The sequence below is a fragment of the Petaurus breviceps genome, unplaced genomic scaffold (genome assembly GCF_028583685.1).
Source record: "Petaurus breviceps papuanus isolate PSGF00001 unplaced genomic scaffold, PetGlider_PUasm1.0 90683, whole genome shotgun sequence".
Taxonomy (NCBI): domain Eukaryota; kingdom Metazoa; phylum Chordata; class Mammalia; order Diprotodontia; family Petauridae; genus Petaurus; species Petaurus breviceps.
In genome coordinates, this window is record NW_027187308.1 from 6,802,148 (window position 1) to 6,826,674 (window position 24,527).

The following is a 24,527-nucleotide window of genomic DNA, read 5'->3' on the forward strand; positions in this document are numbered from 1 at the left end:
TCAGAAAAGGAAGTATATTAATGAAGGGAAATCAACTGAGAAAGAATCCCTCGGCTTTAAGGAAGAGATGAAACTTCCCAGTTCCAAAGATCATCAGAAAAGCAAACTGCACCTGAAAATGTTATCTAGTTTGATAAAATGTATTGCAAATATACTTGTTTCATAATATTTTTGACTACTTAAAGTAGGTCTTATTTTAGGTCAGGGGGATCAAGAGAAGATATTTGAAAATGAAGGAAGGGTCCTGGACTCTACATTGGAATCCATTTTTTAACTTAGCATCTCAGGTTTAGATAAAAAGGGTCATTTGACATGTTTTACATTAGGCATAATTTAGGTGTTCTTTAACCATTCTAAGGAATATTTTAGACAAGGGGCAATTTTCCAGTATTTTATAATACTCATATGGGTGTTTTTGGTTTTCTTTTGCATTTTCCTTGTTTCTGGGGAAGTCGTGGAATCTGCAACATTCCAAACTGATACCATGGTAACAACAATAGGTAAAACATTAATCAGTGTCTATCACAGCTTTTCCTTCTCATCTCTGCAGTCATAATACATAGGTGGGATCCACCCCCTATCTTGGCTTTGCATCATCCTTAGGAGTATTTGTTGGTAATGATAACTAATAATTAAAGGAGGACTGTTCTGTGAAGTTCCATGACATGGCTAGACATTTCTCTGCGTCATACTGCTATAACATATACTTTTGTCTCAGCATCATCATTATCTGCTTGGATAAATCTTATATGGAAAGTATCGTTGGACAGTCATGCATCATTCGTACTATTCACGCAATGAATTCTCTTAATCTTTGCATCCTCATTTTCTTTCTCTTCTTTTGACATTTTGGTTGGCTGGATCTCTGTAATGAATGAGAGCTATGTTGGGAAATTGTTGCTCAAAAATGAAAGGGTGTAATTTTGAGGAATTGCATTCACTTTACCACTGAATTGAATGTTCATTCAAAATTCTTCCAGTGACATTCTCTGAGGTCTCAGATGTGAAGTAAAATCAACTTGCTGGAAAATTAAGCTTCTGTACTTTATTTAAAAAAAATCTATATCTATTTGTTCCTCTTGCAGCCCCAGGACCAAGGACAATTATAACTCATTCTCCAACAACAACATTAGGTAATTGTATGTCGCAACCCCTTACCAGTTAGTTTAATACACTTCTTCTACTCATTCCTGCATTCCTGATAGAAGAAGGCTGTCATTTTTTTTCTGGGAGATTGCCAGGCTTTTTTTTTTTGTTCCCATAAAATTTCATCTTCTCCAAGAGGTTTTTGGAGAGGGAGATTTACAAAACCTGTCATTTAAAAAAAAAGCCTACAGCAATCACTCATGGAGGCCATCTTCATTCTCTGGCACATAGCTAAAACTAGCCATCAGATCAAGCCATCAAAAATATATCTGTCTGGGACCAAGGAAACAATCTTCCTAAAACTGAGTTCCAAGCAAAGTTGGTCAATTGGCCCCTTTTTCAAAATGGTGATGCTTTATGTTTCTTTTCATTGAATAAGCAAATTCTTTCCCATAATAATAGTCTATATTTAGATGGAATTTTAAGCATTTTACAAATATTATCTTATTTGATCCTCACAACAGCCCTGGGAGCTAGAGGCTATTATCTCCATTTTTGCAGATCAGGAAACTGAAGCAAGCTTAGTAAGTGACTGAAACTGGATTTGAACACATCTTTCCAACCGCAAAATGAGTGTTCTATCCAGTGTGCCTCTGTGCCTTAGCTACCTCTTTTCACATGTTTTTTCTACCTTGCTTTCTCTATTGAGTTCAATTTTATACTTCCAATGAGTGACTTGAAAGTGAGGTCTTTTGTGTTTTGTCTAGCTATTATTCAAATGGAAAATAAACCAAAAACTTTAGAAAGTACATGATTATAAAGGCTAGCTGTGTGCTATATTCCTTTTTACTTTATTTCTCTACTTATTTCACATATTTTCCTGGCTCTTGATCAAGTTTCTTCCCCTGATTTTCAACCTAATTGCAGATTGTGTAAAAAGTTAAGCATTGTAGCTATTTATACTTGAGACAATGATTGAAAATTACTTAAATCTGAAACCTCAGAGTTTTAAGCTAAAACTCCTATTTCATTCTTCTATCGCTATCTTGTTATTATTCGGATCAGATAGAAAAATCAAAAAAGCTACCTTCCCCACCCCCTGCACCAAAAAAAAAAAAAAGTTTTCTACCAGATGTCAAAAGCATAAAGTAATTTTTAAAATTAATTTCTTCTTTCTTTTTCCTTACCCAGAAGCAGTCTGGAGATTTTTTAAAATGTAATTAGAGTAAGGAAATTAAACCTAAAAAAAAATCTGACTCCCTCCCCCCCATCATATCTTTCTAAAAGCTATGATTGATTCCTCAATAGTGGAGGTTTCTGTGTAATCTTACTCATATCATTTTTAACTTTGACTAGTGAAATAATCCAACTACTTTCTTTCTTCAGCTCAAATAAAAACAAAGCCTACCCGTCCAAGGCGTCCTAGACCTAAAACTACAGCAAAACCAGAGAAACCACAGACCACATCTGGTAAAAAGTCTTCTTCAGTGTTTTGAGTAAAACCGAATCTTTTTTTTTTTTTAGATGACTGACATTTGTAATCAGTCTATTTGATTACATTTCTGGATATTTGATGAGTTTTAGGAATTTTCTATGGGAAGAGGGGAAATGGTTATAATAGCTGACTATTAAGCATTATAGCATTTCTGAGGAGTATCAAATGCACTGTCCCTTAACCTCTTCCTCTCTTCTTCCCCTTCCTCATCCATTCTCCTTTTCTCTTTTTTTTCTTTTTCTCCTTTCATCCCTCACATAGATTGGGGAATTGTATTCATAATTAGTGAAGGAGAACCATTTCTATTCTTTTCTCCACCTCTTCTATTGCCATTTCCCAGTGTTTCATGAATCCTCTACAAATTGTCAGACTGGAAACATAATGTAAAAGGGTGAATGAGAAACTGTGCCAGGTCATTTATGAAAGAAAAACACACATTTGCCTTTATCCATGATATGTTCAATGATCACTTCAGTAATTAGTGGATAGAATGAATGCCCTCTCCCCACAAGCAAGAAAATTAATGGAATAAAATCCTTCAGAGACTAAAATATCAATCAGATACTTTAATAGTCTTTGCTTATATATCATTTGCTCTCTCAGAGTATTTAATGGGTGGAAAGCAAAAGGCTTTTTTTCATAAGTTTTCCTTGTCAGCTGGCATCAGATCACTAGAAATCTGGGAAAAGTTCTAGTTGACCTTATAGGGCTGCTTAGCACAATCCAGGGGATGGGGTTCTTTTATGAGATGAATTGGTACCTAGCCACAGTTTATACATATCTTCAGAGACCAGATGTCTGCTTTTACTCAGCTCAGAAGTATAAAGATACAACTCTTCAGTACCTTAAGGATCAGCATTATACTCTAGTAAGATTGATATTCAAGTGAAATGTCTGACCTTTTGTAAGCTTTTAGATGTCTCTATTTCAGTTTTTTAAAAATTAATTTATTTATATCAGTTCCTACTACAGCTTTAGAACCTGCCACCCTTAGAACTGTGACTCCAGGAACAACATTAGGTAATTGATGTCTTTCGGTGAATAAAATTACATGTGCTTTCCCTACTCATTCACTGTCAGACAAATATCTATCACCATCATCATTGCCATCGTCATCATCATCATCTTCATAAGTTCTCCAATTTTATGAAACTGCCATTCCATTTTATGTGCTACCATTCAGCCATGTTACTATGCATCTTAAGAATACTGAAGTCTTTTTAAAATAAGTCACCTTCTGCCTTTAGTGTTGTTTTTAGATGGAACTGAGGTAATACATATTTTCAGGAATTCTATCTAACCCATCCCTGTGCTTAAAAGTGCTCAGTGTCTTTTTCTTGTCTTGTGTTTTTATCTATACAATATTCTCTTTGGAAGGTGAATTCCAGACAAGATTAGGGGTGTATCTATCTCTTCTTTACATATTTAGACCAACAACCTTTTTTTTTTCATTCTACTACCATAAGACTCCTTAAAGGCCCTTTAAGCCTCTCACTCTCCATCTTCTTAACTGCATGAATTTTATATTATCTAATGAGCATTGGGAAATGTAGGCATATGTGTAATCCTATCCAGTTTCTAGAACCATACTAATTTAAATAACTAAGCATTTTCTTTCTCTAGCAACCAAAGCACCTAGGACACGACGCCCACGCCCACGCCCACGCCCAAGTCCACGCCCACGCCCAAGTCCAAGCCCACACCTACCCCAAACTACTACACCAAGTCCTGAAGCACCTCAAACCAAACCTGGTAAATGTGTCATTTGGTATTTGAGCAGAGTGAGTAGCAGATAAGTGCTTTCAGGCCAATAGTAAAAAGCTGGTAAGGAGTGTATGAGGTGGTCCTCACTAGAAGAATTGGTATTGGACAGTATGGGTGACATCTGCTTCAGCTGAAAAATAGGGTCCCAATCCATCCCAAACCACAAGGTTAAATTAAACCAATGTGCATTGGGGTTAGACGGGGGCCTTAAATCTTAGATGAATTGCCCATGCTTTCTACCCTGCTTGAATTTAGATTTATATTATTGTTGTTATTTTTAAATCATTCTCTGTGACTGTCTTTTCTTCAAGTCTCTTGAAATTAAGTGATAATCTTCTCTTTGTATATTGTAAAAGAATTTCCATCACAAGGTATCAACAGTACACAGTCAAAAGATTAATTTAAATCCAAAAAGCATTTCATCATTATTTACCATTATTCTTGAAACTGTGGAAAGTTGTTGGGGATTACAAAAGAATTAGTAGGCTTTTTCTCTAGTGGTAAGGAGTTTGTAGTCTATTTATGGAAATCAGCTTTGTATACATGAAACAATAATATAAAGTAATATATGTCCATAAGCAAGGTTGTGGATTGTATGCTTTAAGCTCCAATTCTAGGCACCTAATCAATACTCATTTCTTCAATTAACAAATATTTAATAAGCCCTGCTCATGTACAAGGTGTTCAGAGGTATATACAAGGATAAATGTAGTTCCTTTCTCTTATAATCCAGTAAGGATGACAAGACACATATACAAATAGATACAATAGAGAATTTAAAAGGTGAAAATGTATGAGTGATTAGAAAAGGAAGAACTCATTGTGGTCTGGAAAATCATGGAAAAGGTAGGCTTTGAACTGTAGCAATTGAATTAGTTGAGGGTGGGGAGAAATTTTTATTCTTCTTTCTGTCTTCTTTTCCCATCTTCCCCCTTTCTCCTCCTTCTTTCCTTCCTTTAAAAAATACATTATTGTTGTTTTTAACATCCCTGTCACTTCCCAATACTCCCTCCCTTTTAACAATGAAATAGTTAAACAAAACCAGACATACTAAACACCTTTGACAGAATTTACTTTTATTCCACACACATGATTCTCCTACTAAATAGAGGGAGGCCTATTTCATCATTAGACCTCTGGACTCGAGATTGATCACTGCATTGATTTTAATTTTAATGGCTTTTAGGATTGTTTTTCTTTTCATTCTTGTTCTTATTTTTTTCTCTTGAGTTTTGTATCAGTTCATGACATGATCTTTCCCTGCTTAGAACAGAGAAGCATTCTATAGCCTATTATTCTAGGAGTATGATGCTATGTTGTCTTAGGACAGCATATTCCCAAAGCTGACTTCCTAATAAGCTTGGCAAGAGTTACTTTGGCTATTCATATAATGCCTATTTATGACATTATGCCCACTTATTTTTATAGAATATGACTCTTGTGATAATTTTAATAATATAGGTATTTTCTTTCAGCTCCCATAGAAGTACAAACTAATCTTTTCCAAACAACACCGCCACGCCTAGAAAAACCACCAATTACACCTGGTAAATAGATCTTTTTAAAAAATTTTAGGGTAGGGCTTTCTAAATGAACTTAATTATGAAGTGCTCTTGAAGCTTAAAAAATATTTATAAGTGTAAAAATGAAAAAGGATTGTATGTTTAATAGCCATCTCTAAATACTCTAGTGAAAATTGTTGTGGATTGCCCTTTCATATTAATTTATTTTCCTGAATGTCATAATCTATTGTATGATTCCCACTCACACAAAAAATACGAAACTCACAAACATGTCTAAACATGTCTAGAAAGAATGATTCTTATGTTTTAGATATATGGTTCCAAAGAAGCCATATGGTCTATTTTAGAGAATGGTTAAAGGTATCTTTCATCAAACCTCTTCAAGTAAATTTGACTTTTTCTTTCCCTTTGACTTATTTTTCATTAACTGTATTTTATTATCAAAAATCTATGATTATATTTAATGATTTAGCTGAGTCCATGGCTCCCTTACTGAGAAAGGTATGGGAACACAATTCAGTGAGTATTATAAGTAGAAAAAATTCTATTTTATCAACCTATATTATTGCAAATTTCAACTCATAAATTAGATCTTCCTTAAATTAGAAATACTCAAATGTAAAATGTCTGAGATAACTATTTATCTAAAATTGATAACTGATTATTAAGTTTAGCTTATTACTTTTATTTTTAAAATCAGCTGAATCATTTCATTTCAACAAATGAAATTGGGAAAAAAGGAACAGATTTGCCAATTTCTTTACACTGATTTATTCACCTCAGTGACTGTGGAATCACCAAATATACAGAGTAGAAATTTATTCTAGAAACAACACAATTTTAAAAGCATTCCTGCATTAATTTTCAAGTTATCTCAAAATGGAGAAACTTCCAGAAGAATGACATCAAGGATAGTATTAATATGAAAGAACAGTGACTTAGAAAACATGTCTTTACTGCTAACTTCCTATGCTTACTTCCTTTTTTTTTTTTTTTTTTGCTTTTTGGAGGGCATTTAGGGTTAAGTGACTTGCCCAAAGTCACATGGCTAGTAAGTGTCTGAGGTCAGATTTTAGCTCAGGCCCTCCTGACTCCAGGGCCGGTGCTTTACTCACTGCACCACCTAGCCTCCCCTTCCTTATTTTGAGGGGAAAAAAAATCTTTGTAATGGTCTATGCACATATCAAAGGCAACCTTGATGAAAAATCCTTGAAAACAAGTAGGTTTTTATAGACCATTCTCTACAAGACAGCACAACATCATTGTCATCTGATTGAGTGAAATGAACATAAAATCCTGCTGTCATTATTGTTCCTTGATTATTATTTTTATTTTTAAAAAACCATACATTTGTTTCAGTACAGCAGTCTTTAAAGCTTTCTTCCAACAAAATGTCTGTTAGGCATTTGCTAAGAGTTCTTGATAGATGGGAGCACAGAAATCATTATTCAATAATCCTCTGTCATTTATTAAACAAAGCATAAAACAAAAAGACATATCCTTGCAAACTGTGCTTGCCACTGTCTCAGAGGATATTCTTTGCAGAGATCCCATAGGAGAGGGATTCCCTATTTTTTCAAAAAATGAGGTTTTCCACACGATCCTATTTGTGGTTATTGTGCTGACTACATCAAACCCCAGAATACTATGAACCTCTTTAATGGTATTCATGGCCACTCAAATGAGATTAACTTGGTTATTCACACAGGATAAATCAAGTAGCTAACAAATGAATATTGCCCAGATCATGACATACTATTGGACAGAGCACTGTTAGTTCATAAATATCTTGATCTTGGTTATTTATAACACATGGGCCCAAAAGAACTGGTCCCAGAAGAGAACAGGTTGGATTTCATTTGAAAAACAGTGCAATACATTTTGTGATCCCAAGCTGTTACTTCCTAAGTCCATCTTTTTAACATTAATATTTCTTAATGCTGCTATCTGACTAGAAATAATGGAACATAATGGTTTCCAAAGAATCAATGTTGCAGGAGACCCAAAAGACAATGGAAAACACATATGGTGGGTAGGTGTAGATTGTACTTTTTCCAATGAATTTTACACAAGAAATGGAATAAATTATATCATCTAGAAATTGTATTATTGAAAAAAAGTAGGTGGCCTAGTTATGTGGCACTCATGTGCACAAAATATTAAAAGATACAAAGGAAAATATCTAGCATGTTGGGAAAATCCTGCAACACAATGTGAGGAATGGCCATTATGCTAGACTTGGAGTCAGGAAGACTTGAATTCCAAACCTTCCTCAGATACTTACTAGCTGTGTAACTCTGGACAAGTCACCTAACTTCCGTGGGTGTCTTTTTTTTCATCTATGAAATGACAGAGTTGAATTCAGTGACCTTCATGGCCCTGTTCAGTACATGGAAAATAACTATACAGGACAAGAAGTCATGAAGGGTGTTCAGTCTGTTTCACTGAAAGAAGTACCCACATCTAGTTAAATCACTGTTCTAAGTACTGAACTTTATTACTGTATCACTTTAGGATTTTTGTGTTCAATCTGAAGAAACCAAGGATTGAAAGAATATAAATTAGGAAGGAAAAGTAGGAACTTTCACATTGGTGATGAAGAAAATTTTATTATTGATAACCATAATCACCAAAATGATTAATATTAGAAAATATCAATAGAATATAAAATATTAAAATTATATTAAATAATTACATAATTGTTAATCTATTATATTAGTATAATATGTTATATATTTAATATGTTTGACATTAAATTATTAAAATTTATATTGGTAATTATATTACTAATACAATGAGTGGAAATTTAATTTTAATTACGTTGAAATAGATAAATAATGTCATCCTTTAATTCTTTGGGATAAATAGTTTCCTATTTTTTTCAATTCTATCTTTTTTTAATTATATATATATATATATATATATATATATATATATATATATATATATATAAGGCTTTTAGTTGGGAGGGGGTGAAAAACCAGCTCAAAGAGAATTCAAAAATTCAAATGAAACTTCTAATGTAATTTTGCCCAAACATTCTGGAAGGAAACATTAAAGATGGGGGGAAAATATTCAGGTTCAAAAGAATATTTTAAAACAACAATAGCTACAGATAAAGTCTATATAGTGGAAAGCAGATAGGGATATTACATAGTATTCAGCTGCAGTGTTCTCTACCATGATGCTGACAATAATGGCATCCTTTCTTCCCTTAGCTCACAAACCAATCACACAAAATCGAACAAAGTCACCTTCACAACCCAAGCTTAAAACAACTCCAAGGCTACCTGTACTTCAAACCAAACCTGGTAAATGTGTGTGTGTGTGTGTGTGTATGTATATGTGTGTTTCTGCATTTGTAAGTAATTGTAGCCCTAGTAAGTCTGCTCTTAAGTTTCGGAGTCTTGGACAATTACTCTTAAATATAGTTGATTGGATGTTGTTCATAGTTTGTAAAGCTCATCCTGGCAGCTACCCTGAAGGGTCTCTGGTGGTGATGCTGCTGCTGCAGCCCACTTTACACTTGGTCATAGTTTCTCTCTTTTAGTCTGTGAGAATTGTGGAACTAGCAATGTGTCTATTTTTCAGAGGCATACTGAGCAAGTGGGTAGAGTGATGCTAGTGGGGAATTTCAAGGCAAATGAAAGAGTGATGTGCATTATGCATCAGAGTTCAGCATCTCTTGTTCTTTGAGGCATCTGTTGTCTACTTAAGAGATAAACAACCAGTATATTGAGAGCAAGGGAATAAAAGCTTCCTGATCACTACAAAATTGAGATGATAAGCTATTAAGTCAAAAGTTTCATTTTTCTTCCCCCATAGAATTTGGGGGGGGTGTTCTGTAATGAATTTGTGCATCTTATTTACAGTACTTAATCTGGGCTCTGTTAACTTAAAAAATATATATTTTGTAGTTCATTATATTTGATCTCCTTTGTAATCCTATGTATTTTGTTCTGTGCATTGAAAAACATTATCCTGGCAACGGGGTCTGTAGGCTTTACCAGACTGGCTAATGGGTCCATGACATACACAGAAAGTTAAGAATCTTAACTTAGAGTGATGGTGTTTCTTTTCATTTCTGATTATTTTGTGCTGTGTTTTTTGTTTATTTTTTGCTATTTTCTAAAATAGAACTGGAATCTGTTGCATTTAGCACTGGGTCACCAAAGACAACCATAGGTAATGATGTTCCCTTAAGGGGTGGTCATGTAAATTTCTGCTTTTCCATCTCATTGCTACAAGTCCTCGTGCTTTGTGATGTTTTCATCCATTACAATTCTTGCCTTTTACGTTATATCTCTGCTAGTCCATTAAATCTTGAGAGTCATAACTCATATAACACTGACAGGGTCTTTTCTGCTGTTGTATGAGATTCACTGTTTTATACCTTATTCTGCCCTCACTTTATGTTCAATATTTAAAGTAATTTCAATACTGTATCTCCAAATATAATTGGATTTTTAAAGTTACATTGGATTGCATTGAGTTCACTTAAAATCTTAGTTAACATGGTGGACACACAATTATTTTTATTCTCTCAAATATTTCTAATAGGTAAAAAGAATCCCATCTAGAAGCACATGTCATAATGCTAGGCTTACACTCAGGAAACTGAGTTCAAATCCTGCCCTTGGCTTTTACTAGCAGTGTGACTCTGGGCAAGTTATTTAACATTTTTATATTCATCTACTCAGTTGTACATGGATTGGTGAAATCTATAATGGTGAAGAATGTTTCCCATCCTGGGAAAATAACAGATACTTCGCATAACTACTTATAAGATATTGCTTATGCATTAAGCACCAAAGTTTTACCAATTTTTTTCTTCAATAAAATTTAACCTTACTCTATACAGTCTATTTGAAATTATTAGTCAAAAATAAAACTCTACATGAGTTAATGATGCCATCTATTTTACTCCAATAAGGAGATAGCATTGTACAGGGTAAAGAACCTTGGTTCTGAAGTCAGAGAGCAGTGGTTCAAATCTTATATCTAATGCTTACTCCTTGTGTGATCTTGGATACGTCATTTAACCTCCATAATCCTTTATTTCTGCATGAACAGTGGTTCTCAAAGTGGGATCTGTGGTCCCCAAGACCCTTTTAGGAGTCTGCTAAGTTAAAACTACCTTCAAAAAGATACATGGACATTTTAATTTCAAATATGGGAAATATCAAGAGATATAATCAATAAACAGAAGTTCCTTGGCAAGGAGTAGGGATTCTTCAATCATTATTGAGAGTGTAAAGAGGTTTGGAGTCTAAAAAGTTTGAAAATTGCTGCTCTATAAAATGAAGGTATTGGACAAGATGGTCTCTGGGATCTCTCCCAACTCTGTATCTATGATTCTGTGAATACAAGTTTGAAATTGCTCTCACTTGCCTGCCTCCAAGTGTCTTTGTCCTTCACAGCAGTTGTCTACAGCACCATGGTTTCCTGCACATTCTTTTGCACATCTAACTTGTATTCTTCATATGTCGCATAAATGACCATTGTTCTTATAAGCACATTTGTTTTTAATGTCTAATTAATGGTGGCTTTAACTTAAATACATGGCAGCCATAATGAGGATATGTTTGGTACCCCTTCTTCCCATTAACTGATGAACTCTCATGATTAACATTAAAATAACACAAGACCTTTTCTCTCTAGCTCCAGCAGAAACACATTATGCACATCCTATACCTAAAATATCACAGAGCCCTGATGAGCAACAAACCAAAACTGGTAAATGAATTGTTTTCATTTGTTCAACAAACACTTATTTATTGGGAACCTCTTATATGAGAGGCGCTCTTGAGAAGAGGTGTCAAACATTTGGTGAACTAAATTAAAATGTAATTGAGAAATAGTTAATAAATTAAATAAAAATATAATAAAACATTACATTTTAGATAGCATTGCATTGTAAAACTAAGTATATACTGAGTCATGGCCCCTTTCTTTTTTAATTTGATACCAGTACTTTTTTTTAAATTTAATTTTTCTTTTTTTTATCAATTACATGTAGACACCACTACTCTTGGGGATGTGGACAAGTGTGAGGTGTGAAATGTGCCCTTGAAGGAGTTTGTGACCTACTACAGGAGCCAAAAACAGTGATCTTCCAATATAGTTGGATCTATGTGTTTGATAGTAATGATGTCCATTTAAAACTTGATTTTCAAATAACAAGTCTTTGTATTTTTTTCCCCATTTACAAAGTATTGGAGTAACACACGAGGAGCTTGGTAGCATGAATCCAAAACTATCATAGTTGTTGATATGAAGGAGAGACAGATGTGTTATTCCCCCATTCAAATTTTGAGTAAACATCAAACACAATTTTCAAAATCTAATTACATTGGAAAATTTGCTCCCTTAGTCTTCCCTGCAAGATCAGATCATAAGTTCCTTGAGGAAAGGAACAGTAAAGAAAATCACATATTTGTCCAAAAATTAGTAATTTAAAGTAGATTTTTCTCCTTTTATTCTTTCTTTTTTAGTTTATGAAAAGAAAATATATATCCAAGTTTTAAAAAAATTCCAATTGACAAAACTGTTAGTGATTTTTTTGGGGAGGAAGGATTGTTATTCTTTGAAGGTATGATTCTTGTCAGCCAGTCCCATCACCATATCATTTTTAATTGCTATTCTTTGTTTTTCATGCAGTCCTGGAATCTATTACACATGTAGCTGAGCCACCCACGGAAACAATAGGTAATGAGGTATCTTCAGTGGCTGATTCCCATGTGCTTTTCCTCCTCTCTCTCATCATCACCATTGCCATTGCAGGTTCTTTCTCACTGAGACTCCATCTTGTGGCATCACCCATTTCCCCAAAACTTCATTTTCTTTCTAGGTTTCATATTCATGACATCATCATCACATCATCATTAACAAGTTCCTCCCTCCTCAAAGACTTAATAAAGCCTTGGTTTTGCCTTAAGGCAGCTCAGCTGTCTAGCCTGAAACATAGCTTTGAATATCCCAGCCACTGCTGCTCTGGGGCTTCCATCCCTTCTTGGGGCTAATTCTGTTATTCTTCCTCTCAATTCTTTGCATTCAAACTCATTTACAAGCTTGCTTGTTTCTTTCACTTTTTTTCTTCCTTAACTACACAAAATATTATGCTTCTCAGTCATATGCATGACTACCTCATCCTAATTGTGTTTGTTTAATCATTATTTCTTTTTCTATTTATCTTTTTAAAAATAATCATATGCTTCATGTTGTGGTGTGGATAGGGTGGGGAGAGTAGAAAATGAGGGTGACAGAAGTATTTACTCTGAACATAATCTTTAGGAGTATGCATCATAAATTTAGACCTGGAAAATGCCTCAAAGGTCCTCTAAATTATTACCTTACAAATCAACAAACATTTATTAAACACCTACTGTGTACCAAGTATTGGGGCACTGTGCTAAGCGCTAGGGATACAAAAAGTCAAAAGACAGTCTAACAAGGGAGACATGCAAATACGTATAAATAAGCTACCTGCAGGATAAATAGGAAATAATCAACAGAGGAAAGGCAATAGGATCAAGAAAGATTTGGGAAAGACTTCTAGCAGAAAGTGGGATTTTAGTGAAGACTTGAAGGAAGCCATGGAAGAGGATCAAGGAGAGAATTCTAGTCAATGAAACTCCACAGAGTTGGGAGATAGTGTCTTGGGCAAAGAAAACAAGGAATAGCAAGAAATAACAACTGGTAGTCACTGGGTTGAATAGTGTATGGAGCTGTATAAAGATAAGAACCCCTGGAAAGGCAGAAGGTGCCAAGTTGTGAAGGGCTTTAGAAGACAAATAATTATAGATTAGGAAACTGAGACCCTGGGGAGATTAAGTAATTTGCCCGAGTTCACACAACTCGAGTGACCTGAGTTAATTTGGGTGTTGTTTGAGAGGGGTTCAGAAGCTACCTTACTCATGCATATACTTGGTGAAAACATCACCTGTCACTCCTCAAACCCATCATGGTTCACTGTTTTGTAATGTTATTCCCTACAGTAACACAGGGTACTTTTTTGCAGCTTCCATAAAGACAACACCTCTGCCTTCCAAAACTTTAGCACTGCCCAGGCCAGATGCACCACAGACAAAACCTGGTAAATATGTTATGTTGTATTTCAGCATGTGAGGTGAGTCTTTGAGGCAATCCGTGGGGATGGAAAAACTATATGACCCACACAGGGCTAACAATAGGTGAATCTCATTTTCTGTAGCCACATCTATATCTATCCGCTATGTAAATATTGCTTGTGTCCATGAATATAATTTAGCCACCAATCCATCACAAATACACTGGGGAGATGAATTGAAGAGTGACTTTTAAAAGCTTTTCATTGACTGCTGAAATGTTTAATTATGAGGAAACACGAAGGATTTTTGTACAATCACTTGAAGATACATATTCTTGTTAATAATGTATTCTGACAAAATAGTATCTTTCCTTAGCTTATAGAGTGTTAGTGAACCCATGGGGAAGAATACAGGGAGAAGCTCTAAAATCCTTTGGAACTCATGATTTAAGATTTAAATAACTTTGAGGATATTATGCAACTAAAAATCCTATAATGCAACTTTCTTGTGGTTTTCTTAAGCTTTACTCTTCAGTAAATCAGAAGGATGCATCTAGAATCAGTTAGTTTGTGATTACCCAGATCCTTAGGATCTCTTATTTTTCTATCCTGCAATCGCTTGTCCAATTCAATGATAAGTGATAGGGGCTTAAACTAAAGTTGCTCAATCTTGCCCATAATGAAAAGTGCTTTTACAATGGAGACTGAAATTAGTGATGGAAATATGGTTTGAAGATTATTTGTGGATTCCAGTTATTCTTGTACCTAATTGCTATTAGTGTTGAGATAAGTAAATAATAAAATCCACCTCTAAAGATATTATTTTACTCAAAATATTACAAGGATATTATCATTTTGGGAAAAGAAATTTCCTTTCATTAGTATCCAAGCATAAGAGTTGATCTGGTATGGCATGTTGACACAAGTGAACAACTCATCTGGCACCACTGTTCTGACCACCATTTCCATTCATTCAAGGGGTGCTTGTCATTGACTAACTGGTAGACAGAAATATAGTATGTTCATCCTATTATCATCTAGAATATCAATTAGATCACCTTTTCTAAGATACTATATGGCATGTCTTAGCTGTATTTGTCTTTTACCCTAGAACTTTTAAAGCTTTACTTGTTACTGTTATCATTATTAACACTATTAACTGTTAGTCAATAAGTATTTAAGTGTTTACTATGTGCCTGGGCATTATGCCTTAGGCCTAGGGATGTACGGTAGCAAAGTCCATAGAGTCAAATGCAGAACCAAGGGAGAAATGAAGGAGAGCTGAATGGGGGCACTTCCTTAAACATAGAACTTCCAAATTCACCAATGGGAGAAGGAAGTCACAGAGCTATTCTGGGGTGAGAAGGTAATTGACACTCTACCTCATTCTCTACCATTTTTCCATGCATTTGTCCCCCATTATTTATGGTCTTTGCCTTGTGGAATTTCGTCCATGGTTCCAAGTTCCTTTACTCTCTTTTGAGGAGAAGGAAATGTTGAACCTGGCTCATATGTCAGTAAGCAGGGAATCACATGGTTGGGAGAATGTCTAGAAATATAATTTTCAAGACCAGAGTGATCATTTAGTTCATCCATCCTTCTCTTTTGACAACTGAGGAAATGGAGGTCCAAAGCAGTTAAATGGGTTGCCCAGGGTCACAGAACTGGCAAGTGACACTTTTAAGAAATCAAACCATACTCTTAAATTATCTATAGGGAGATCTACACTAAATCTATCCTATGGTTATAAAATAAATGATTATTTCTCTCATATTAATAATCAATTATTGAATTAGGACAAGGAATTTTTCAGAAGCCTGTAAGTTGTTCAGTCTTTGTTGATGGATGAGATTGCCCAGAACTCTGGGATACATGCCTTTTAGTGCTGGGTGGGAGACCCTACCCAAGTAGGGAACCTTACAAAGAATTTAATCTGTGTAAAATCCAACCTATTATGTTGTAGTCAGACAGATATAAGTGATCAAAGTCATGCCCCTCAGCCCCTTATTAGAATAGGTCCACCTCTAATTTTAATATTCATTCTCTCATCACTTGTTAAAGTGAGTCAGTTGCCACCCTCAGGAATATCCACTCTTCCAAGGGCATATAAGCATTGAATGGATTCCATGAGGGGGTCTTTGGCATTCAAGAATACTACTTACCCCTTTTATTAATTATCTGGTAGCATAGCTAATAAAATGATTACCCAGAAACTTTGTCTCCTGAACTTTTTACACATCACAGTTAGTATGTCCTTAAAGATCTCTAAGAAATTAAATAGTACAGATTCTTTCAGTAACCAATTCCAGGGTTTAACAACTCTTATTTTCAAAAAGTTTTAAAATGTATTTTCTAAGGCTAGACAATTGGCAGGTAGGTGGTACAGTGGATAGAGTGCTGTGCCTGAAGTCAGAAAGACTCATCTTCCTGAGTTCAAATATGGTCTTGAATATGTACTAGCTGTGTGACCTTGGGCAAGTCACTTAACCCTGTTTGTCTCAGTTTCTTCATCTGTAAATGAGCTGGAGAAGGACATGGCAAAGTATTCCAGTATCTTGGCCAGGAAAAACCCAAACTTGACTGAAACAACTGAACAAGGCTAAGCATGGTGGTACATGCTTGTGGTCCCTCCTCCTAGTGAGGCTGAAACTAATGGATTGCTTGAGTTCTGAGCTGCAATAAAGCCCAGATCTCATCATGTGTCCATGGTAAGTTTGCAACTAATATGATGAGCCCCTAGGAATAGGGGCAACTGGGCTCCCTAAAGAGGGACAAATCAGCCCAAAATAGAAGCAAAGTAAGTCATTTTTAATGCTGATCAGCAATGGGATTGGGCCCATCAGTGACCACTGTATTTCTAGCCTGGGCAAGATAATCCCCACTACCCCCCAAGAAAATGTCTCAAAGAAAAATGTATTTTCTGAAATTTAATAAATGTGATTACTACAGTTTGTCCATAGTGATGTCCAGCATACACATATTAGATTTTTAAAACAGCAGAAATACCAGCCTGTTTTCCACCTTCTCCAATGAGATGTTTACATTTGATTTTTTTTATTAAAAACTTAATTTTTCGCAGAATTTTCCCTGGAACATTTTAGTACTTGGATGATGACAGGCAACACAGTGAAACAATACTCCCTCAGAGGTTTTTCCCCCTCTTTTTCCATGACAAATATTCAGAACTGCAGATGCTCAGTAATATTCATTTGCACTATTGGCATTTACTCTGGGAATATAACTTGGCAAGCTGGTTTCTCATTAAGATCTTAAATATAACCACACTTCAAATAACTCACCTTTGTCATTGGAAAGCATAGAAGGTGTGCAAGGTAGATCCTGATGTGTCCATGATTACCAACCATTCTCTTGTGTTTCCTTAAACTAATTTTAAAGCAGACTCTTCTGGAATTCTACCAACTTTGCTTCCCTCAGGTCGGCTACTCATATGTCACTCAAAATGTGTTTCTTTTTCTTCCATTTGTGTTACCCTTTGCAAGATGGTGATGTGAAGGTCCCTTGTAATTTAGCAGTTTCTGAACACAGGAGGATTCAACCTATGTCTTTTTCTTTTCAGCTCCAAAAGAGACAACACATGCTCCACACAAAATGAAAACAACACCAAGCTCAGTCAAGCCTGGTAAATATATAATTTCATATTTCAGCAGGGTTTGGGGAAGTGAGTATATTATATATTCCATTCTCTGAATTAAATGAGGATAGAGGAAGGTTTGGTTTATTTATGATATTTTTTTTCCTTTTGAATAGATCTGTTTTTTCTCATTAACCCAAGGAGCCTTGATTTTCAGAGACAATGAATAAATCTATTTGTTGTACAAAGCTAACACACAATTATTACTGGTTTCCTTGGAGGGGTAGATTTGAAGTAAAGTAGAAATTGATTGAAGAGCTAGAATTATCCTTGCCTACTCAGAGGATATTCTGTTCCTATTTCTCCTTTTTTATAATTTCCTACTCTAGACTAAGTAAGCTTAACCTCTGTTAAGTTCAGGTGGTCTAGAACAAACAATTAAACCCCTCATTTTCATTCATTGACAAATCTGGGATAAAGGGGAGACATATGGGGCTAAGGGTGCCCTAGAGTCATCTCTAAGCCGTTTGGGCTAGTCAGTTGCTAAATTTTCGGCATTAAGATTTACAGCTCAAGAATTGAAGATTTAATACAAATCAGGACTTGATTAATAAGCCAGTTTGCCATGGAATCATCTCACATTATTTATGGTCCTTCCCATATTTATGGTAATTTACTATTTATGGTTTTTGTTAAGTGTCAAGATTTAAGAGCATGTTAATCATGCAAATTAAGCTTTAAAATATGTATGCATACTCCCCAACCCCACCCCTCACCCCAGAAAACATAGCTGTTAAACATTTACCAGCACACTCCTTGCTCTGTAAACATTGCTTGAGCTCAGCAATAGAAGGCTCAGGGAATGAAGTCATCATCAGACTGGAGGCCTACTAAGTATAGGCTAATAATAGTAATAAAGATAATAATTACCATTTATATAGCACTTTAAAGTTTGCAAAGTGCTTTCTATCAATTATCTTATTTGATCCTAAATATACCCCAGGAAGCAGGAAGTTGGCAGCTTCATGAACTTGGTCCTTCTATGACTAATCCCCATTTGCAAGTGCCTTCACTGTTATGACCTAATCTCAGATCCACAAACAGAATATGGTAATTCTGATCATAAAGTCCAGCAACTTGTGAAAGAAATTTGTTATAAATAATTAGTCTTTCATTAAAACAGCTTTTTTCATATGGGGTCAAAGGAGAAAGTAATACTTTAGACAACACTTTTGGCTAATGATTCTTAATGGCTCCTGAGTTACATAGTTAATTTGCAGAGTATTCTAATACATTTTTAAAACTTTACTAGAAAAATACCAATGGAGAAAAAGATAAAGGATAAGAAATATTTCATCAAAAATATAATACTGGAAAAAATAACTAAAGTAGTTTGGCTAGTGTATCACCAACACAATTATTTGCAGCACTGATGGCAATTGTGAATATGCTGGTGTAATTCTAAATCACAAAATATAACAAACTCTCCACATAGAAGACAGAAGCAAAACATTTATTCAGACACCAGAAAGCTGAATCCCCAAACCAGAAAGCCAAATCCCAACACCAGAAAACCAAATTTATCATAGCAACAAAATAGTTAATACACCATAACACAGCAGGGAGCCTTGGTCCTCTTCTCCCTCCAGCTCTAACTGCTCTGACTCCTAGTTTCTTGCTTCATCCATTCAGCAAACTTCTCCCAGCCACAGGCTCCATGTCCATGTCATTGCATTCAGCCTATTAAGGGGCAGGGAAAATCTTCAAATTACCATTACCATTACAGTCAAGTAAATAGAATTACAGAACATTAGAGCCTGGAGAGAACTTAGATGTCACCTAGTCCAAATCCCTAATTTTACAGGTGAGGAAACTGAGATGAGAGAAAATAAAAAAGAAATAAGGGATACAGCATAACATATCAAAGTAGAAATGAGATTGACATCCATTTAAAAGGCAGAGAATAGAACAGAAATGATCAATTATTATAATTACAAGAAAAGGAGAGAAGAAAAAAAAAAACAAAGACTACCGCAGAAAGTTCAGGCTAGTAGGCATCTAAATTCCATGTTTAATGAAAATAAATGAGATACACAGAAACAACTAAGATTGATTTGCTTGCAGTGTCTTTTTAAGCCCTATTTTTCAATTTCCTATTCTCAAAAAAATCAGACTAGTAAATCAAGAACACGTTGATTATTTTCCATTATTATATTGTCTCTTAAATAGCATATTGATTCAGTCCCAGATTGACATGATCCTTCTTTAGAAGATTTCCAATAAATTATTTATCTTTCAAATTTCTGAAATAGCCTTAAGCAGTTCCACTGGGCAATGAATAAGATGAGTTGGGAGTTTGGGTTTTTTTTTTTTTTTTTAAAGGATCTGGCTCTGAAACATCATAGTAATTGCCAGACTGTAATGATGGAACTTTTCTGAGACTTTACCAATCCTGACACCACCAGTACCCCTAGCATCTACTATGGAAAATCTTTGTAACCCCAAAACTTTCTGAGCTTGGCAGCTATGCTGAAAGCTATTGAGTGATTTACAGAGACTGCTTGGCCCTAAGTGACTCACATGTTTTCTTTCTGCAGGCTACTATATACCACAAGTGACTTTCCCTATTGGTTGGTGGAAACAAAAATATAACCATGTTATTTACTGAAAAATAATGAGTAACATATAAATTGCAAGGAGAATAACATGATCAGATTGGAATTGACTGCCCACAACATCATGCATTATAAACAGTTTCAATTATGAAGGGTATATTCAGGAGGCAAGGTACAGCCTAGGAAAGATCAGCATGTGTATGTGACTATACATAGGAGAATGTAGCCCATTTTTATCTGGAATTAGAACATTACATAAATTACATATAAACAGAATTATCTAGTACTGGAAGCTGTTGCTTCCTTTTCATATTTCTAATTGGACTTCACAAATAGGCACTCTAAAATGTGTTCCTTTGACAGTGCATTCTATGGTGGGAAATGTCCTATGTTTATAATGAAAAATATATTCTATAATTCACATTTACATTCCTATAATAAATAGCCTAAACAATATCTTACAAAAATACATGCAAACTACAATCCATTACTATAATGAGCCCTGCTAATCAGAAGCTTTCATTTATGTGAAGAGACACCTTGGCGTAACAAATAGAACCATGAGTTTGGAGTCAGGAAAGTTTCAAATCCCATCTCAGACACTAGTTCAGTCTTCCTGAGAAAGTACCCTAATCTCTCTTAGCCTCAATTTCCTCATCTGTATAAAGGGAATAACAATAGCACCTGCCTAATGGGGCAATTTTGCAGATCAAATGAGATAATTTCTATAAATTATTTTGCAAACCTGACAGCATTGTATAAATATTAGTTACGTTATTGTTATGGTTGTAGCCTGAACCTAGGTGAACTAAGAAATTGTTATATTTAAACAAAAAGGATTTATCATAGAATTACTAAGAGAAATTTGAAGTCAGTTGTCTGCTCCTGTGTCAAGGAAGAATTAAACCCAAAGATCAAATTTTAATCATTATGTAAGTTATTCCTATTGAATGTATGAAGCATAGGGGGAGGCATTCATTTGTATGATTCACCAGTAATCCTATTTGCCTCTTAGCCCAGCAGCCAGAGGTAGAAAATAAATCTGTTATCATTTCGGCCCTTGGAAATCCTATTATCAAAGGTGCATATAAACATAACTTTTACTGGAGTAAGCAATAAGAAAATTAGATTAAGTGACCCAAATGTTCTAGGGTGTGTGTGTGTGTGTGTGTGTGTGTGTGTGTGTGTGTGTGGTTGGAGCAGGTATAGCAAGGAAATATTCTGAGTTCACTAAGTATCTATCCACTTCAAAGTAAGGCATTTTATTTTGTTTTTGTCCAACTCAGGATTACATTAGTATAGTTAACTTTCTTTGTCTCAATGCAAATCAAGTGGCTGGCAATTTAAAGTCAGAAAGTTGCATGCAGGGTGGCCAGGTGGTGCAGTGAATAGATCCCTGGCCCTGGAGTTGAGTACCTGAGTTCAAATCCAGCCTCAGACACTTGACACACTTGCTAGCCATGTGACTTTGGGCAAGTCACTTAACCCCAATTGCCCTCCAAAAAAAAACAAAAGAAAAGAAAGTTGCATGGTGCCCTAAAAGGTTAATTGAATTGTCTAGGTTTATGTAGCTAGTATGTGTCAAATGTGGATTTGATCCCAGCATCTCAGATCTTCCTAATTTCAAAATAGGCTTTCTAACCACTAAACCATCCTGCCTCTCTTTAAAGTATGATGTCATCTATAAATTGAAAGTTATATTAACTTTAAAACCTGGTGGACAGGCAAAATTTTATCTGTTCATTACTCTCATCATTGTCATAGTGTATGATTTAACACTTTCCCAGATTATAGAGGTAGCCTGACCTAGAGGTAGCAAGACAGCTTTAGTCAGAAAGATTCCAACACATACTAGAGAGAGTGACCAGAGGAAAATCATTTAATATCCCAGTGCCCCCAGGGAGGCTCTCCAAGAATCCCTTAGTGGATGAAGTTTCCATCCTACACTAACAGCATCCCATGTACACGCCAAGCAAATGAATCCCCACAAAGTAACAGTCATAATAAAAGATAATTTTAATGTGTAGAAATGATTTTATCTCTTCTTGTTCCAATAATTGTATAATCTTATAAATTGTTAACTTTCATATTACTGGTTTTCTAAAACTTAACTTTCTTCTTTTGCTGAAAATGCCTCTTAATTCCTTGGTATCTCCAGTCAATGGGAAATGTGGGTGGGTATGAAGAGGTTGGCATTCCTATCCAGAGACAAAAAAAGCTATTCTTTCAAAATCAATTTCTCTATACTCTAAAACAAAACCAGCTGGCTATTCTTCATCCTTCTAAAATGATTAGCCCAGTTTTAACATCTATGCTACCTCTAAAAGATCATCTAAATTCCCTATCAGTAATACTTTTTTAAACCATTTTAGGTTTAAAGCATGACATATTTGTGTGTTAAACATGGCTATCATATACTGATTTCAAGACAATTCATGATAAAGTTTGTTTTTTCAGCTCCTACAGGTTCCCGACCTGTCACTTCAAAACCGAAAATATCACCAAGACCACGTGTGCCACCAACTCTACCTGGTAAATGCCTTATCTTGTATTTAAGACAAATGCATTTGATTTCACTTTTGACTGAAATGTAATATGAGAGTTAGTGGTTGGAAGGTAAATTACAAACATTTATTTTTAGTACTTTTCAAAGATCATGTTGTACCCCACAAATTAGCAAATTAGTCTGATACATAAGTTTGAAGTTTTTTATTTACTAACATGATGCAGCTAGAGAGGATTTTTAAAACATTTTGAACTGTTCAATTAATAGCATTTCTCTTCTCTTAGAATTAAAAAAAAATGCTTTACTCTAATAGTATAGTGAGTGATAGTCAGTGTGGCATAATGGAAAGTGAGCTGACTCAAAAGCTTGAAAGACACTCCTTTGACACATCCTGCCAGAGCGAGCTTGGGCAAAGTCATTTAATGCTCTCAATGCTCTACTCAACTCTAAGACTTTAAGTAACAGAAGATGTTGACCTGCACTGAGTAAGGGAGCTTCCTTATCAGGGAAGAAAGGTCCAGTCACTGTCCTTCTATAAAGTGAAAGAACCTAGCCATGTGAATCATGGTCACATTATTTCATGTGCCTCTCATTTTAACAAAATAGAAGACTGGAATACAGAATTTGGGTCTTTCCACAAAGAACCAGCTGTTTTTACAAGTAAAGAAGAAAATGGTGCCAAATATCTCCCTTGAGTTCTGAAATTGTATTACAGAATCCAGGTTTTCCAGTGTGGCCTCATCTTCTAAGATTATGGGAAGAAAAGAATCTTTAAAAACAGTCAGCCCTTGTCTCATAGTGAGTGGAAAGAACTTCAGATAGGCCTATAGAGAAAAGTCCTAAGGAAGGATTGAGCAGACAGACTGATAGAACCCATGACTGCATTCTTGCTGGTCTCCTTCTTCTGCATAATAACTGGTTTATAACCTAGACACAAGTAGAAAATTGGAAGGGCAAAGTAAGGTAGCAATTATTTTTTTTCCCTCTCTAGTTTCAGAGGGCATGCTGTTTATTGCATTGAAGGTTCATGGGGTCACAGATGAATTTACTAGATAAAGTAAGAAAGGAGCAAACTAATGGAAATCATATAATGCCAATGCTTATCTTTTGCATTTAACAATAATTTCATGCAGTCTACTAAAATCTTTTGTCATTTATGACAGTAGATAACAATGCTAACTTAAATAAATGCTTTTATTGGTTTTCTCCACTCACTGGAAAAATTACTACCATCCTCCAAAAGCATAATCCTGCCATCTCATCTCAACACTGAAATTATTTTTATTCCTTGAAACTCATTATTTGCACTAAAATTCACATCCTTTTTTTTTCTGTGAAGACTCTTAGTTCATCCATAAATGTAGTTAGTATGTTGTGTGATTAACCAGAAAATCAACACAATAAATAAAGTTACTCCAAGCTGGCATTCACAATCTGGGGTCTGAGGATTTGCTTTGTAATATTTTGATAAGAACTTGAACAAAATTGGTTTTCTTTGTAATCATATGTATTTTATCATATGCATTTAAAACATTTTTCTAAGGAAGGGTCCACAGGCTTTACCCGATTGCCAAAGTGGTCCATGATGCCAACAAGGCTAACAATCCCTACCTTTAGGTTTTTCCTATAGACTTTCTCTGCTGATTTTTCTACTGTTGGGACAAGAGTAAAGCTGACATTATTTCTTTCTCTATTTCCATTGCTTTGGCAGTGCTGTCATCATTGCGTCCTTGAGAATTACCCCTACTTTACTGTCCCAGAGAGGTAGTGTGGACATGAATAGTAACTGTGAAATAACTTAATTTTTCTTGCAGACTTAAGGAGATAGCTTGGTATAATGATAAATATTGAGAGCCAGGATACTTGGTTTTTATTTCC

At 35.1% G+C, this 24,527-nt stretch overlaps 1 protein-coding gene across 12 annotated transcripts in view; it reads left to right on the forward strand.

The window, feature by feature from the left end:
• ABI3BP (ABI family member 3 binding protein) overlaps positions 1-24,527 on the forward strand; it is a 309,603-nt gene that overhangs the window by 220,442 nt on the left and 64,634 nt on the right. For 11 of the 12 annotated variants that reach the window (XM_069065333.1, XM_069065335.1, XM_069065337.1 and 8 more), the window contains 13 exons: positions 453-500; positions 1,086-1,133; positions 2,473-2,556; positions 3,542-3,601; positions 4,205-4,333; positions 5,821-5,892; positions 9,087-9,179; positions 10,006-10,053; positions 11,530-11,604; positions 12,529-12,576; positions 13,889-13,963; positions 17,514-17,576; positions 22,601-22,675. In XM_069065333.1, the coding sequence (XP_068921434.1) occupies positions 453-500; positions 1,086-1,133; positions 2,473-2,556; positions 3,542-3,601; positions 4,205-4,333; positions 5,821-5,892; positions 9,087-9,179; positions 10,006-10,053; positions 11,530-11,604; positions 12,529-12,576; positions 13,889-13,963; positions 17,514-17,576; positions 22,601-22,675 (918 nt within the window). The remainder of the gene's footprint in view (positions 1-452; positions 501-1,085; positions 1,134-2,472; positions 2,557-3,541; positions 3,602-4,204; positions 4,334-5,820; positions 5,893-9,086; positions 9,180-10,005; positions 10,054-11,529; positions 11,605-12,528; positions 12,577-13,888; positions 13,964-17,513; positions 17,577-22,600; positions 22,676-24,527) is intronic. The other variant, XM_069065338.1, reaches the window with a different exon arrangement.